This window comes from Leuciscus leuciscus, assembly GCF_965113295.1.
Source record: "Leuciscus leuciscus genome assembly, chromosome: 13".
In the NCBI taxonomy this organism is placed as follows: domain Eukaryota; kingdom Metazoa; phylum Chordata; class Actinopteri; order Cypriniformes; family Leuciscidae; genus Leuciscus; species Leuciscus leuciscus.
Genome location: NC_138737.1, coordinates 24,252,914 through 24,270,703, shown reverse-complemented (window position 1 = coordinate 24,270,703; position 17,790 = coordinate 24,252,914). Strand labels below are relative to the sequence as shown.

Here is a 17,790-nt window from a genome sequence, read left to right as displayed (position 1 = left end):
TAATATTTCACAATATTACTGTTTTTACTGTATTTTTGATCTAATACGTAAAGCTTTGATGAGCATAAAAGACTTCAAAAACATTTTTCTAAATCTTCCCCACCCTAACCTTTTTGAACAGTAATGTATGATGATTTAATACAAGGGTATTATTCCTAAAATTCTTGATCAGTAAAAATCCTTAAAATAAAATAAATGTACAGTTAAAGTCGCCATGAAATCAAATTTTACAATTCGTATTTTTATATGTAATATTGTAGTGTTTATTACAAATGATTTATCTGTGCACTTCATTATTTTGAAAAAATTGATGTGCCCTTATATTCTTTAATCAAATATGTTATCCTTCACTCCCCCCTCGAAACGATTTCTCTTCTCTTCCTGTCATGTGCTATGGCGCGAGGGCGTGGCAACTCCTCTCAAACCGTTAGTCTGCTATGAGCGAGAGATGGAGAGGAGGAGCGCTAAAGTAAAACCCTGTCCTCTATTCAATATTCCGTTTCACTGGGAAATACGTCACAACACTGGAGAAAAGTCGTTTGTAACTTCCGGTTCATGGTGACTTTAAGAATTAGTGGCAGATTTTTTTCACTTGTTTATACTTAAAACAAGTCAAATAACCAATCTAACAATGTATGTTACAAATTACATTTTACAGCATGTATTCTATAATCTAACCCTGATCATAGCAGTGACAATATAACATAAAAAATCCTTTCACCTATGTGATCCAATCGCGGACACCACCTCACTGTCACTCTGGCTGGCTAGTTCTGCACTCTGTAACCTCCTTATGCTTCTTGCAGTGCGTGGCGGTCTCAGGAATCCACTCCCATACCCGTTAGAGTACTGGTATGATGATGGAGGTCTTTGAGGTGAAGCGATTGGAGGTGAATTACCATTAGCATCCAGACTGAACCTTGATGCCCGTACTCTGAGATTCCTTGAGGATCCCCTCTCAAATTCAGACCACATGGGACCGTTGTGGTTGAGGTGTAGCTGTGCGTATGGGAGAGGAGCCTGGGCTTGGGGTTGGGTGGTGGTTGGTGGAGGTAGATGTAGTGACTGGTCTTGGGAAGCGGTAAGCCTAGAATTGGGCATCTTAGGGCAGCCGTCAGAGTTATAGAGCATAGGGTAGCCCCTTCGGACTACAACATCCACAGTATGACCCACCGGTATGGCTTTTAACATTTCCACTACCTCTTTGTGAAAGAAGCCGAGCACACAGGTATCATTGATGTACACCAGAATGTCCGCTGAAAAAAAGGCAAGAGATGGAACGTGTTAAATTGCATGCAATTCATAATATGAAAGTTCAACCTAAGTTCAAAACTATTTAACTAAATAAGACAGAGAGTTGGGAGCCCAAGGCTCATCGATGCAAAAGGGCAACAAAGGCTCTCCCATCTGGTCCAAGCCAACAGAAGGTCTACTATGGCAAAAATTGAATGATGGTTATGGGAGGAATGTGTCACAACACGCTCTGCTGCATATGGGGCTGTTTAGCCGAAGACCAATCAGAGTGCCTATGATGACTCCTGTCCACCAACAAAAGTATCTACAATGGGCACACGAGCCTCGTAACTGGACCTTGGAGCAGTGGAAGAAGGTCGCCTGGTCCGATAAGTCCCGTTTTCTTTTACATCAGGTGGACGGCCGAGTACGTATTTGCTCTGGGCAATGTTTCGATGGGAAACCCCGGGTCCGGCCATTCATGTGGGCGTAAATTTGACATGTGCCACCTACCTAAACTTTGTTGTAGACCAGGTACACCCCTTCATGACAATGGTGTTCCCTGGTGGAATTGGCCTCTTTCAGCAGGATAATGCACCCTGCCACACTGCAAACATTGTTAGGAATGGCTTGAGGAACATAATAAAGAGTTTAACGTGTTGTTCTGGCCACTAAATTCCCCAGATCTCAATCCAGTTGAGCATCTGTGAGATGTGCAGGACCAACTTAAGATTTAACATACATATATTTCTATGTCTGCGTGTAATAGCGAAGTGAGAGAGAGCGTGTTCATAATTTCACATTTTACTTGTAAATGTGTGTGTCGGCAATGAGTGATAGCTGGATTACTCCATGCAGGCCATTAGGATTAGAGGGAGATCGAGACTCTCATTCTACAGGATCACACAATCACAACAATAATCCACAGTGGGACAGAAAGTGTAATATAGAGGAAAGAGAAAGAGAGCAGCAACCTATAGATAATACATAGGCCTAGTCCTCTACCGCAGTTACCTGTGTTAAGTGTTGAAGGTCCTCCGGGGGTGATGCTGTAAATCTGCAGGAACTCCCTCCGCCTGCTGCCTCCCACTATGTTGAAGCCGAAGCCCCGTGGACCCTTCACCAAACGAGTGTGAACCGAGAAGCCTCTCAATTCACCCGGCTGGTCTGTAAACTCTGCTACTACAAAGCACAAAACCAGAGAAAGAAGATTGTGAGAGGTTTAAATTTGATGACAGACAGATTATTTAGGAAATAAACCCATTAAGAGTAAAGAAAAGAAGCAATGATTAACATTACAGAAGATGAATGGTGAAAGGTAAAGAAAAATATGAAATATTTACAGAGACAAGTGAATCTAGCTTTTGTCCTGCTAGCTCAACATGATGCTAGCACTGCTAAGATCATGGGATCAAATCCAAGGGAACACACAAACTGACAAAAATGTATACCTTGAATGCACTGTAAGTAGCTTTGTAAGTCTGTAAGTGTCTGCCAAATGCATGAATTTGAAATGTCTGAAGGAAAAGAGAGGTAGAAGTACAGACAGAGGTAAGCATTTGCATGTTTGAGCACATACTGTTCAAGCGTATGTTAAACAGCAGATTCGCATGCAGCACTTTACAGCACAAAATGTAAAACATAACCACCTAAAACAAACATGCAATTTTGAAGCTGTAATGACATCTTTTCCTTATAACCTAAAGTATTTACATGTATACCACCCTCTACAGTTAGCAATGATGTACTGAATCTTATAAACAGACTTCAAAGCAATAACTTAGTTCACTTTTAGTATTCTTTTCTTATTAAGAAAGCACTGAAGAGTACAATACTGGTATTTCAGATGATTTATATTTTATTTTATTTTATTTATCATTATTTTGAGTGTGTGTATATATGAAGAGTTCAGATGCAAAAGCCTCTAAATGCCATCTGAAATTTTCTTCTAGAATGATTATTTTCATCAAGCTCGTATATTTAAGTTCAGTAACTTCACTTAAATGACAATGAAAATTACCTATTAATTGTCATTTAAGTGACATTACTGAACTTAAATATACGAGCTTGATGAAAATAATCATTCTAGAAGAAAATTTCAGATGGCATTTAGAGGCTTTTGCATCTGAACTCTTCATATATATATGATATAATTAAATATGGAGTTTATAAAATAAATGTCTAAAATGATTTATCTGGTCAGAGGGTTATCATTTGCTTGTCATGACATAAGAATTCAATTAAAGAAAAAATAACAAAAGTAAACAATGTTACTTATTTCCAATGTTATTTCTAATCCAATCTAAAAAGGGTTTGTGTCTTCAGTTCTTAGGAATTTCATGGAAATAATGACCAGTACATTCTTCAAAATCTCATTTGTAATCACACATCATGTTATACAAGCCTAGATAAACAGATACTTAACCTTAAATACTTAGAAAAAGATATTTTAAAAAGTTTGTATGTGCGTTTTTTTGTTAGGTAATATTTGATACATCAGGCCTTTGTGACTCATATAGTATGATTTAGGAGAATTTGGATCTTATACCCGAGAAGAAAAAACACATCAATCTTATTCAGTGACCCAAACTGAGCAAAAATATGCAATTTGGTGCATTTCTTGATATTTATATGGCCAAAAAGTAAGTTGAAATTCTGATTAGTATAGCAGATTACTTACATTACTTACATCATTCTATAACTCCTGATAATATGTTTTAGTAAGATTATTTTTTAATGCTCAGTTTCATGATCAAAGCTCTGCAGTTTTGATTGTGTGTGTGGGGGTGGGGGTGGGGGGTGGGGGGGGGGGTGCGCAATGAAATACAATGACGATTGAGAGATGAACAAATGAACATTCCTCAAAAGCCTGATGCATCATATTTGATACTTACATTTTTATATGATTAAAAAAAAAAGTATGAATAATCAAGTAAACCTAATTCAGTCCAGTAAATTATCATCTTGAGATACTTCTAACAATATAGTTAGTAAGTTATTATTACATTTAATTTATAAAATCAGTATAGATTTTACAGCAGAAAGACACGTGTACTATGACCGAAAGAAGGGCATTTTTAATAGGCATTTTACTTGCTAAATAGTATAATATCTTGCAAATAACTATCAATCAGATGACAGAGGTTTTCAGCAAAATCTTGATGCCTTAGAAAAATTGTGTATCAAATATGATACAGTAGGCTTATACTTGGGTTAAGAACATGTTCAATCTTCCATACATAGATAGTTTGAAAATATACACAAATTTTACTACCTGAATGATCAACTGAAGAAATAACCAGATTGGGCCAACCTTACAAACATTTGTGAATAGCTTTTTTAGAAAGGAAGTATGTTTTGCTCATGGGTGATGTTTCATGCATGTTAAGCTTCAATGATGATTAAAAGTGCAAATGTTAACCGTTTGGCATAAAAATCACACTGTGACAGCCCTATATATAGACTTTATATACCCACCCAAAAGAGTTGTGCAACCTCACTTTTTTTTATCAAACTGTCAAGCAAATATCCTAATGTAGCTGCATGAACATCTGTCTTTCAATCAGATTATCGGTCAGTCGCCCCCCAGCACCACAGCAAGTAGTGTATTTACAAGATAATAAAAACTCTAGATAAAAAAAGTGTGGACTAACACTTTTATACCGTGCATATACTAAATATTTATTGTTATTTACATCTTAAACTGCTACGACTTAAACCCAAATGGAAACAATGCAATAGAATAGAACAAACAGAATAGAATAGAATAGAATAGAATAGAATAGAATAGAATAGAATAGAATAGAATAGAATAGAATAGAATAGAATCTTACATTCTGACATACAGACATTTTCTCTGCTGTGAGTTCGGCGATTAAGCCAAGAGGATGGCTTTAGATGATGGCTGCAGGACAAACACATAACACAAGATGTCAGTGTTGTCATTTAAAACACCACTGTGCATGACTGTAAGCAGTTCTACACAATTAAAATATCACACTTAAAATAATTGTTGCCAATAAATGTATGGCAGGTATTATATATATGACCTTGTTCTATGGATTGCATAATAAAAAAGCAGCTAATCGTGTACTTGTGCATAGTTAAGAGAGCAAAAAAGTCTTACATTTTTAAATGGGGAGGACAAAATATTTCCATTTCTCTTGATCTCAAAATCCAATCAGACTCTACCATACTGTACTGCAAATTCATCTGTGTCTTGGTTTAAGCCAAATTACATAGATGTCAACCAGCACAGGTTGTGTGACATTCCCTCATCCTCAAAACCAAGATCAAAGATATGCAAGGTCAATAAAATATGACCCAAACTGCATTAAAACAAACAGATTTACATTTAAGAGACTTTTAGTATTATCAACAAACATATTTGGGTCACACTTTATATTAGGTGTCTTTAACTACTGTATACTACTATAGTTACAATGTACTAAGTGTGTTCATGTTGTATTGCAAAACACTTTTTCTGCTTTTGAGCTGGGGTACAGGTAAAGTTCGGGACAGTTTTTGTGGTATGGTTAGGTTTAAGGGTGATATAAGAGGTAAGGGAAGGGTCACTAGTGTAATATGAAGTAGAATCCAATTTTGGGGCCACTTGTAAGCAAAAGCTGTTTTGGACCCCATTGAAAAATTCTTCAAAACATCTTCTTTTATGAGATTCTATTGTAAAATCAGGGTCCTGAAGTAAAACCAGCAGTGTTTTTAGTGCTCTAAATCTTGTGGTCTATAGGGATTAAGACAGTATAAATCATTCATAGTAATCATTTATCTTCTTACTCTTTGTAATAGGCATTCCCTGAGTCGCTGTACATCATCTCCCAGTTTTCCGACCCCGTCACCCGTGCTCCTCTACGAGGTCCGAGCCCATTCTCCAAGGCACTGCCATCTCCTCCACTTGAATTTCGTGATTGGCTGGGGGATGAAGTGGGGACGGGGGCACTGCTCGCCCCAAGCGAACCACCTAAAACACCAATGAAGAGAAAACAATACTTCTGAAATTACACGGCTTACTGAAACACAAAGACTATTCTGTCTGAGAGCTTCCATTTGAACATTCATTGAATTATTATTCATAGTCATTCTCTTTTCTATTTAGTACTAAATGGGTTTATTTCTCCTACTGGACACATGAAAGCAAGAACAGCAAAATGAAACTATTATTGTGCAATACCATTATATAGGTTTCTATTTATAGTTTGCTATTTACATTTTCATTATGTCACCTGAGTTTGAATGTGTGTGTGTGTGTGTGTGTGTGTGTGTGTGTGTGTGTGTGTGTGTGTGTGTGTGTGTGTGTGTGTGTGTGTGTGTGGTTCAGGTACACCCTACGTTATGGAGACAAAATGTCCCCAAAAAGATAGTAATATCCGAAATCCTTTTCTTTTTTGGTCACAAACAGCTTATGTTTTTTTTGTTTTTTTTTTAAACAGCTTATAAATCATACTAAGTGTTGTTTTCTGAAAATGTAAAAAGGTGTAGTTTAGGGGATAGGATATACAGTTTGTACAGTACAAAAATCATTATGTCTATGGAATTTCCCCATAAAGCATTAAAACCCAACGTACGTGTCAGCTAAATGCATTTACCATACTATAACTGAACTGATCAAATAGTGTTTAATTCAGCAATTAGAAATGAACTCAGTAATTAGACAGAGAGCACATACTTTTTGAATTCAGGAGTTTCAATCAGACCCACTGCCACAAGTGTATAAAATTAAGCATCCATCCACACAGTCTGCATTTACAAACATTTGTGGAAAAAATGGTTGTTCTGAAGAGCTCAGTGAATTCAAGCGTGGTACTGTAATAGGCTGATACCTATCGCACCTTTGCAAAAAGTCAGTTCATGAAGTTTCATCTCTGCTAGATATTCCATGGTAAAATAATAATACTGTAAGTGGTATTATTTGAAAGTGGAAGCGTTTAGGAACAGCAGCCACTCAGCGATGAAGCATAAGACCACGTAAAGTCACAGAGTCACAGAGGTGCGTAAACTTCATCAACACTCTGCCGATTCCATAGCTGAAGAGTTCCAAACTTCCACTGGCATTAATACCAGCACAAAAACTGTGAGGCGGGAGCTTCATGGAATAGGTTTCCATGGCCGAGTATCTGCATGCAAGCCTCACATCACAAGTACAACGCCAAGCGTCGGACACTGGACACTGGACTCTGGAGCTGTGGAAACATGTTCTGTGGAGTGATGAATCACGCTTCTCTATTTGGCAGTCTTGCAGGAGAACATTATTTATCTTGACTGCATTGTGCCAACTGTAAAGTTTGGTGGAGGAGGGATAAAAATTTGAGGCTGTTTTTCAGATGTTAGCTATAGGGCCCTTACTTCCGGTGAAGGAAAATCTTAATGCTTCAACATATAGATATTTGGGACAAGGCTATGCCTCCATCTTTGTGGGAACAGTTTGGGGAAGGCCCTTTTCTATTCCAGCATGACTGCGCCCCAGAGCACAAAGCAAGCTCCATAAAGACATGGTTGGATGAGTTTGGTGTTGAAGAACTTGACTGGCCCACAGAGTGCCATGACCTCAACCCCATCGACCACCCCTGGGATGAACCGGAACGGAGATTGCAAACCAGGCCTTCTCGTCCAACTTCAGTGCCTGACCTCACAAATGCTCTACCGAATGAAAGGGCAAAAAAAATCCCACAGAAACACTCAAAATCTTGTGGAAAGCCTTCCCAGAAGAGTGGAAGCTGTTATAGATGCAAAGGGGGACCGACTCTCAGAACGCAATGTCATTGAAGTCCCTGTAGCTGCAATTTTACATGACAGCCATCGGCACAGATCCTCAGCAAAGGCCACGAGAACCAGACAAGTCCTCTGAACCTATGACCAGCTTGGTGTCCATACTGGCGTGATGAATCCTTTCGTCAACCAAAGGAACTAGATGAAATATTTGAATGCTACCGATCCACAATCTAATTATGAATTATGCAGCCTGAATCATAATCACACCGTGTTCGTTCATTTGCACTGACACTATGGGATGACAACGGAACTGAGCTAGACGATGACATCACTGTTTTCTGCAGAACTGCTTTATAGATGAAATTAACTACTTTAATAATTGATGATCTTTACAACGGAACTGAATCAACACTGAACTGACTTCAGCTGAACAATGATATAATTTTCTTTTAGAACTGCTGTACAGCCAAAATAAACTGTTTGCATCAATGAATCATTTTCATGTTATCACTGTAAAGCTGCTTTGAAACAACCTGTATTGTATAAAGCGCTAGAGAAAATAAAGTTGACTTGACTTAATGGTCAGGTGTCGCAATACTTTTTTCCATATAGTTTACTTAACGACAACACTAACAGTGGTTTACTGTATCACTTTCTATTCATTTATTCAAAAATATATCACAAATTCAATTTAAAAAATGGCTTGAATATACCTCTACTATAAAGAGAATGTTTTTCATTTTTGAGTTAAAATATATTGCTATATTTTTGTTCATAAAATTTAAATATCACGAATACAACTGTTCTGATATCATGATGAAGAAAAAGAATGAAACTCTTAATAATATTCTTTTTAAGTAGTTTTGAAAAATATTTGACATCAGGTTGTTAATGCCCCAAAACTTTAAGGATCTTTATGAATTATTAATACATTTTATTTGTGGGGGGAAAAAACTTTTTACACTGAAAAACATATTACAAAAACTGTAATTGTAAAAACTGTAATTACAAAAACAAAAAAAATGATTAAGGTGAGGAAAACAGTGTTTATCACTATATCAGTAATCAAGGGTATTCCATATATATAAAATGGGACGTTCACTATGGTGATTAAATTTGTTTGTCATTCCTTAAATAAAACTTTGTATAAATTTGATTAAGCTAAAAAGCAATACCAAGTTTTCCTCATTCTACATTCTAAAGGAAATCGCTTCAGTGTCAATTGTGAAATGTACTGTGCGCAGGGTCAGCATCTAAGAGACAGAGCGTTACATTGAATCCATAGAGGCAGATCGGTATGTTGATTGGCTTCAATGTCATGCTTTGATCGATGCCTCTGTCATCTATGCCACTGCCCATGGGGTGAAGACACCAGGGCTTGACAAAAGTGCACAGACAAACAAAACCCAAGTGAACTTATGAAAGAGTTGACTGGACAGTTTTGTCGGCTTGTAGTCTGAACTCTGAAATGTCTTCTGACATGTATTGTTGCTTCATAGCATACAGTAAGTAGTGATGCACTGAAATGCATTGTTCACTGAAACACCAAAACTGAAAACCAAACATACATTTTGGGTAATAACTTTCAGGTAATTGGATAATTGTATGCTAGTCAGGGTGTTGTGTTGTCTGGTGATAAATTAAAGGAACACGCCGGCTTTTGGGGACTGTAGCTTATTCAACGTATCCCCCAGAGTTAGATAAGTCCATACATACCCTTCTCATCTCCGTGCTTGTCGTAACTCTGTCTGACGCACCCACCGCTAGCCTAGTTTAGCACAAAGACTGGAGGTAAACGGCTCCATCTAGCACACTGCTCCCAATAAGTGACAAAATAACACCAACATTTTCCTATTTACATGTTGTGATTTGTATAGTCACAGCGTGTACAAATAACAAGGTCACATGAGACACAGCCATCTTCTAACCGTATACATTCTGCGAACTATATTCTCAGAAGGCGAAGCACTGCTACTTGGGCGGAGTGATTTGTTCGCAGCACCTGAGAAGCAGAGGGTTCGCTCAGAGTTGATCACTCCGCAGAGTGACTTTTTCGCATTCAAGACTTGGAAGTAAATGTCCACTGCTATTATTGCGTAACAGTTTTGCAAAAAAATTAAAATAAAAATTAAAAATTGCATTCATTTTTTATTCATGACCCCTTTAAAGTGAATATAGTTTAAAAAAAAATCAATTTGTCATTACATAATTTATATAGTATACAAGTATACAAATTTTACAAGTTTTGAATAGAAATTCCATCAAAGTATATTTTACTTATATTAAAGTATATTAATGTATGTAAATGTCAGTAAACTTTAACCATATTTCAAAGACAATAGAAGTAATCATGAAATTACATTTCATTTCATGCATTTTAAATATTTAAATTTAAATAACATGCAATTGAGTGTCCAAAACATTACATTTTGTTGACACTTAAGTATATTCTTTTAAAGTATATTATTTCCGTAACAACTGCTCTTTTTAAAAGTGAGCTAAAGGGTAAGCTAACTTTAAATATGTTTTTGTACATCTATAATGTGTAACCCACACCAACTTAAAAGCCATTGCCCGTATAGAACTGGCTTCACAATCATCTAGAGAAAAAGCTGTTTGGCTGTAAATTGAACCTGTCTCTCATTCAACAACTCATTAATATAAAGACATCCTCTTATATCACTTGAAGTACCATATTGCTAGTATACAAATGAAGGATCCCCAGCTGGGACCTGAACATCTGCAACCTGCACTCTGTATTGAGGTAATTAGCATATTCCCACTAGAATCATAAGCCCAGCTGTAAACAAACACATTCACCCTTGGCTGTGGTGTCACATACACACACTCTATCTGCTTTAACAGCACTGATGTTTAGCAGGAGGGGGATTTCACCATGAACTCTGACATACAGATGCTATTTTAGTAACCATGATGGATATGGCCATGAAGTTTTTCATTTTATACCATATATTACGGTATATTCAATATAGTTTATGTACAGGAGAAAAAAAAAACGTTATGGTTGATGTTTTGCAATAGGTAATTAATTAGCTAAATGTAAATTATGCTTTTAACCAAAGTGACTTTCATTTAAAGTATACATTTATCTGTACAATACAGTATTCCCTGGGAATTGAACCCATGACCTTGGCATTTGAAATTGAAATGTTGAAAAGTGTAAATAAAATTGTTAAATCTGCATCTGCAAGTTTATTCCTCACACTCCTACATTTCATTTCAGCATTGCACAAGTCTATTTGCATAAGCAGCATTGCATTGAGACTAACATTTTAATCACAAAACAACCAGTGCTGAAATGTGGCACATAAACCTTTGAGATCGGACTGAAATGATGCGAAATATGGCAATATGTTTCATGCCTTGTGAAAAAGACGAACACTTTAGCATAACTTTAGCACGTATTACAGAAAAAATACACTTTAAAAGAATATACTTAAGTGTATCCTAAATGCAATGTTTTCAGACACTTAATTGCATGTTATTTACAAATAAAAATAAAAAGAATTAAATATACTGTCTTTAATTACACTCAAGTAGCTTTTTATTTCATTGATATTATCTACAAGTATATAGGCTACTTATAAGATTTGAAGTACACTACAAGTTCACATTAAATACAAGTGCACTTTTTTTTCACAAGGGATACAAACTATTTTATTTAAAAAAAATATCAAAGAAATGTAATTACTTGTGATGTTTGTTTATTATTATTGTTTATTATTTAGATCCCATAATAATATCATAGATAATACATGTGACCCGATTAAAGGTGGTTGAGGCATGCATTCTTGAAGTGGAGCATCATCATAAACTTGATCCCAAGTTTAGGGGTGGAATGGTGTTTTAAGGTACACTATGTATCTTTTAGTGGTTAAAAAACAAAACTGCATGCATTTTGTGGATAAACATTGGTTGTGCTTTGGCTCTGTGTGACTGCGTGCGGATGAATAATGTTATCCTATACTGCTCATAAAACATTCACTACTAGGCTTAAGAGATATAACCAGTTTAGATGAAAGGATCTCAAGCGGATTAGCTGAAGATTGGCCATCTTAACGTCACTTTTACAACATTTCAAATCCATCAGTTCTCGCCATCTCCGAACAGCAATGCCAATGTTGATTCTCGTTTTATTACAAGCTTTGTACAGTTTTGTTTTAGCCAGTAGACTCTCCTCCACTGAGGTTGAAGATTTAGCTTCTCCATGTCAACCTTCTACCACTCCCAAACCATACTTACGTCAAAGTAGCCAGAGAAACTTTTCTCTATTTACGGATATGACGAGACAGGTACAGGCAAGTGACGCATGTACGCAATTTCCAGTGAAAACCATCCAGTCACGTCTAAAATATAAACACTTAATAGGCTTGCCATAGTGAATCAGGGTAAGATAAAAACACGTTTTGGAAGAAGGATTGATTATGTATTGACAAAAAAAAGTTACATAGTGTACCTTTGTCACGATTACCTTGTCTCTGTTTTCATGGACTCTTATTTTGATATTATTTTGTCTTGTCTATGTTCATTTCCTGTTTCCTGTGTTTCCATTGCTGTTAGTTTCTATAGTTAACCTTGTTTGTAACCATGTCAACTAATCACCTGTCTATCATTAGTCCCTTGTTGTCATCTAGTGTATTTAAACCCTCAGTCATTCTCTGTTCAATGTCTTGTTATTGTTCCTTGTGTTTTAAATGTGATTTCATCGTTCATCTGCTTCAAGTCTCTTGAATCTGGATTATCAAGTCAAGCCAGTATACGTGACAACCTTTAAGATACTGGAAAAGTCATAAAATAAAACATACCCACCCAAACATAATCCTGGCAGTGGTGCCATCTTTTTCAAGGTGAGAGCATCCATGCCCTGTGAAGTATGTAGGTCAGAATAGTATCCTCTCAAATGTGTGGCTGGTGGGCAGATTGCAGTAAGCACAGATGGTTTATGACTAGGATCTGGACTGTCTCTCAAAGGTCTTCGCAACTAGCAGTCTTAGGAATGCTGGTATTCTCATTTTGTTGCAAAAGAAACCGTGGCAACGCTATTTCTTCAGGGATTTCAGGGAGAACAGAGGCTGAGATTGATCCCATACTGACCTTTTGTTTGCTCTAAAAGCAACATTGATTGTACTTTGTCTATCTTCAAAACCCAACATATGTATACAAATCATGTACTTCAATCTTGCATTTGAACCAGGGAAAAAAGACATTCAAATATCAAATCTGTGGGTTTAATAACAGGATAATCCTGTGTAATGATGTGACAAGCCTCTGTGATATATTGTGTTTTGTGCCCACACAGTCCCCTCAGATCCAAATGTCAGGGAAAGGTGGAATAATAATAATAATAATAGAAGGACAAGAAAACCTGAAAAATAACAAGTCAGGCAGGTTTGTAGGCGTCTAAAGAAGAAAGAGAATATGTTAGAGTTGACATCAGAGCGGGATAACAGAGACTGAAAAAGCTGGCTGGTATTGTTTGCCTGGTAACTACTCTGCTGTCACTTTGAGCATGGAAGACCAGAGAAAAACTGGGAATCTTTGTGTCACAACAATTACAGCCACACTTTTGATCTTGTATGTATTAGCTTGATCTGATCACTTTTTTTTTAGAATGGTATCGCTTATCAAAATTTAAATTTTTAAAATAAAAATGACAAAGAAATTGGCTATTTTGTTTTTGTTTAGCCCGTATCATCATAGGTAAGAGGATTTGAGTCCATTCTGAAGTATAATAATAGTACTTTATATTTCAGACCACAAATGACAGCATTCCGTAACTCAATCCAGGATCACCAGAATACAATGGAAAAACAGAGAGACGATGTGGTTTGATTCCTTTAAAAAATGTATTCTGTCCTTTAAATTTAATTTCAAAATAAACAAGAATCAGCACACTGCCACCCCTGCTCCCAAGGATTTATTAAAATGAACAACGTTTCTTCGTCAAGCAACAATCATAGAAAGGTACAATTGATATCAGTGTGAGCCATCACACGTGACCTCATTAGTGAACTAATTACCCAATCATCCAATACAATAACGACCTAATCAAACACAAATGTAACCACTAAAGCATAAAAAAAACAGTAATGAGGTCAGGTGTGAGGTAAGGTGTGAGGTCAGGTGTAATTGTACCTTTCTATGATTGTTGCTTGCCTTCATTTGACCGAGCACCTGCCTAAAGTTTTTTTTGGATGTGCGCACAATTTCTTTTTGAATTCTTTCAATTTAATTAAAAATGTTTAAATCATAAATGATATTGGTATATTGTCAGGCAAGTTGTAATCTTGCAGTCTGAATTGAATTAGATGAGATGTTTGTACCGAAAAGTGCACCTTTTGCGTTTTCAGTGATCCTTCACTCCTTCAATGAACTCACTAACTGAACTCCAAGTTAACGTTACTATAAGTAATGCTTAGAAATTCAGCAAGTTTTGCTTCAATGACTCATTCATATGACAAAAAAAGGACAGAAACTTGTAAAATCTGTTGGCCTACCCACTGTTATTAGCCTACTACTACTACTACAGTGATTCTGTGTCCAGAAATCAATCTGCACACATTTTTTGAATTGTCCACTCTGATTTTGAGAGAAAAAAATGTAGAATCCTGTGGATTGGATTTAAATATAATAAAACTAATAAATTGAAAGAGTATTGTACTCTCAAAATCAAATTTGCCAATATACTTCACGAACAAACAGACAAGGGGCAGTGGATACATATACTGTATGTATATATATGGATGTGTATGTATGTATGTATATATATATATATATGTGTGTGTATGTATATAAATGGTCAAACCTGGTCCGTGACCATTTTAGCGAAAATTTACAGTGCATCTGCAACCTAGTCATTCATATGTATGAATATGTATATCTGCAATAGACATTAAAGGCATATTTCACCGAAAAAATTAACATTCTGTCATCATTTACTCACTATCAAGTAAACAAACAGTTGGTTTGACTTCCATAGACTTCCATTTTTTTCCATACTATGGAAGTCAATGGGGCCCATCAACTTGAGGGTGAGTAAATGATGACAAAATTTTCATTTTTGGGTGAATAAAAGTTCCCTTTAACAGATGATTTTCACAGCATTTAGTTTATCATTATTGTGATAATTCTGCATTTGGGTATTACACATTGTGTTATACATAGAAACGCAAACCAGCGCATTCTCTTTGAAGGTTATTTATAGCTCAGTGGTTCTCACAGCCATAGACTGCACAATGCTGTGACATTTTCGATGAAAATTCATTGATTTGTTATTGTAAGTGATAAACAGCATCATATTAACCTTTCCAAAATGGCGGACACGTCGACTTGCCTGGAGCCGTCGAATATGGCATCTACGTATACATATCTATAGGTGTATAGGCATTCTTCCTACCTGATAGACCTGAGTCCTCCTCACTGTTGTCGCCCTCCTCGCCTGCCTTCTCCAGGTTGCTGAGGGACTTGCTACGGGTACGGAAGTTTCTCAGCAGGTTGCGGTGCTCCTGGTAGGTGATGGGAGGGCTTTCTGGACCGATGTGAACAGGACGAGGGGTTCCGTAGTAGTTCCCTAATCCAGGAAATATAAGAAGCGTGTCACTCTGGCCTTCCTGGGACAGTTATTATACTGCTTGGAAGTTATTTTGTTCATGAAGTGTTGATTTAGTTTCTTATTTTAGGGTCCATTAGTGTTGGTAGTTATATACTCTGCAAAACACTGAACCACCCTAACCTCATGGTCAAGGAAACATGTTATATTCTCTCTCTCTCTCTCTCTCTCTCTCTCTCTCTCTCTCTCTCTCTCTCTCTCTCGTTCAAATTATCTACCCAATCAGCACAAGAGGAGGCCTATATATACATAGCTGACTCACCTATGTTCCTCAACAGTTTTCTGCATCCGTCCTCACTATTGGCTGGTTCCTATCCCACCCAGGGATATGGTGGGAGTACTCTGGGTTCGGGCCAAATTCTGACCTCGGAGCCCTCCCCTTGGCCAAATACGCATACTCTTTACTCTATCTGAATATTTGTAAGTGTGAACTCATGAAACACAATTAAAGGATTTACATACTAGGGATTTATGGCTAGTGGTTAAAGCCATGGGTATTTTTCTTGCAGAGTGAATCAATAGCTTTATTTCAGTACAAACAGCTAACAGGAGCTACAAAATCTTGCAATCAAGGTCACCTTAAAAACACATGATAATCCATTATATTGTCATAGTATATTCTCTAAAAGCATAAAAAACACCTCAAGGATGGAATACTATACAACAGGGGTGACATTATTATCTTCAGATGGTACAACAGATTTTGAACTGGTCCTGATCTCCATCTGTTATTGATTGAGTAACTTGCCTTTGCAGTGGTAAGTAAATCATACCATGCCGTGTCGGCAAGGTGAGAATGGCGTTTATGGCATTTTGTAAATGCGGCTGCATTTTTTATGCTAATTCATTTTATTCGTTTAATCAGGCGGGATAGGCGATCCTTCCCCTGAGAGCCATAACTTACATGCTAAAGGCACATGTGTCACAGAGCCCACAGTAATGATGCTGAAAGAGGAATGAGCTTGAAATTCCACACTAAACACTGAATTGCGATACATTTGCTATGAAATGCCTATTTTGGAGGGTATATATGTGTAATGGACAATGAGCTTTTATCTATAGTATAAACTGACATTGTGTGGCTCAAAGTAGTGTAAGCATTTCTGCAATTTACTATAAAAAATTATAATACTGTTAAAATATAAAGACAGCAGACAGACTGGGATAAACTGAAGGGAAATTAAACTTGCTCTTATTATCAGTTTTACTTCCTCATGTGAAATATCACTCTATTTTAGATATGAGTGCCATTTTATAAGACCATTAAAATAAGGATGTTACCCAAAATAGGATATTAACCAATTTAGAAAATATAAAATGTAATTAAACTGTTCACTTAAATTGTTATGCTGACTATAATATAATATAATATAATATAATATAATATAATATAATATAATATAATATAATATAATATAATATAATATAATATAATATAATATAATATAATATAATATAATATAATATAAAAAAATATTATGCTGATATCAAGAGTATATGAAGATATATACTTGATATCAGCATGATTTCTTTTTGGCATAGAACACAAAATACATTATTTATCAGAAATTCCTGAACAACAATTTTCCATTAACAACAAAAATCCCAAATCCAAAAAAGATTACAAAATAGAATAAAAGGGGTCTATACAGTTTGTGTGCTATTTTCAAAAGCCATGATAACTTTGTTTGAGAAACAGGATGAATGATGATTTTAGGGTGAACTATCGCTTTGAACTTTGAGCTGTTGGATAGATGAGTATTGCCAACACAACAGTTGTGTTGATGCATTTTGATGTGTGTAAATGGAGCTCCAACTGTGAATCAATAGATCAACGCTGGATAAAAAGCCCCATAGATATGACGCGTGACCTTAAAAGGAGTCCAGAGAACAATTGAAATAATGGATTTGCACTGTAACACTTTATTTTCTTCATAAATTATTCAGGTCATGAACGTGGGCTGACCTTTGAACTTTCCGCTCTCCAACAGCGCCCCCGACTCCTCCAACGAGAAGAACTCCTCGACGGACACAAAGTTATAGTCGACTCCCGTGATCTCGCCGTCTCGTGGCTGTCTAGTCGTACCTGCGGGTGACATCGTACACAAAGGGACATGTTAAATACAGCAAGTCCAAATAAGTTACAGAATTATTGATGGATCGCTGACCCGCACTTCGGCTCAATGTGTGTGTGTGTGTGT

General features: G+C 36.5%; 1 protein-coding gene across 4 annotated transcripts in view; it reads right to left on the bottom strand.

The window, feature by feature from the left end:
• Window positions 1–17,790, bottom strand: part of magixb (MAGI family member, X-linked b) — a 90,737-nt gene that overhangs the window by 29,907 nt on the left and 43,040 nt on the right. For 2 of the 4 annotated variants that reach the window (XM_082189410.1, XM_082189407.1), the window contains exons 4-10: window positions 17,556–17,675; window positions 15,377–15,550; window positions 6,028–6,211; window positions 5,067–5,137; window positions 2,685–2,750; window positions 2,248–2,415; window positions 722–1,256 (exon numbers count right to left, since the gene is read on the bottom strand). In XM_082189410.1, coding sequence (XP_082045536.1) covers window positions 722–1,256; window positions 2,248–2,415; window positions 2,685–2,750; window positions 5,067–5,137; window positions 6,028–6,211; window positions 15,377–15,550; window positions 17,556–17,675 — 1,318 coding nt within the window. The remainder of the gene's footprint in view (window positions 1–721; window positions 1,257–2,247; window positions 2,416–2,684; window positions 2,751–5,066; window positions 5,138–6,027; window positions 6,212–15,376; window positions 15,551–17,555; window positions 17,676–17,790) is intronic. The other 2 variants (XM_082189409.1, XM_082189408.1) reach the window with 2 other exon arrangements.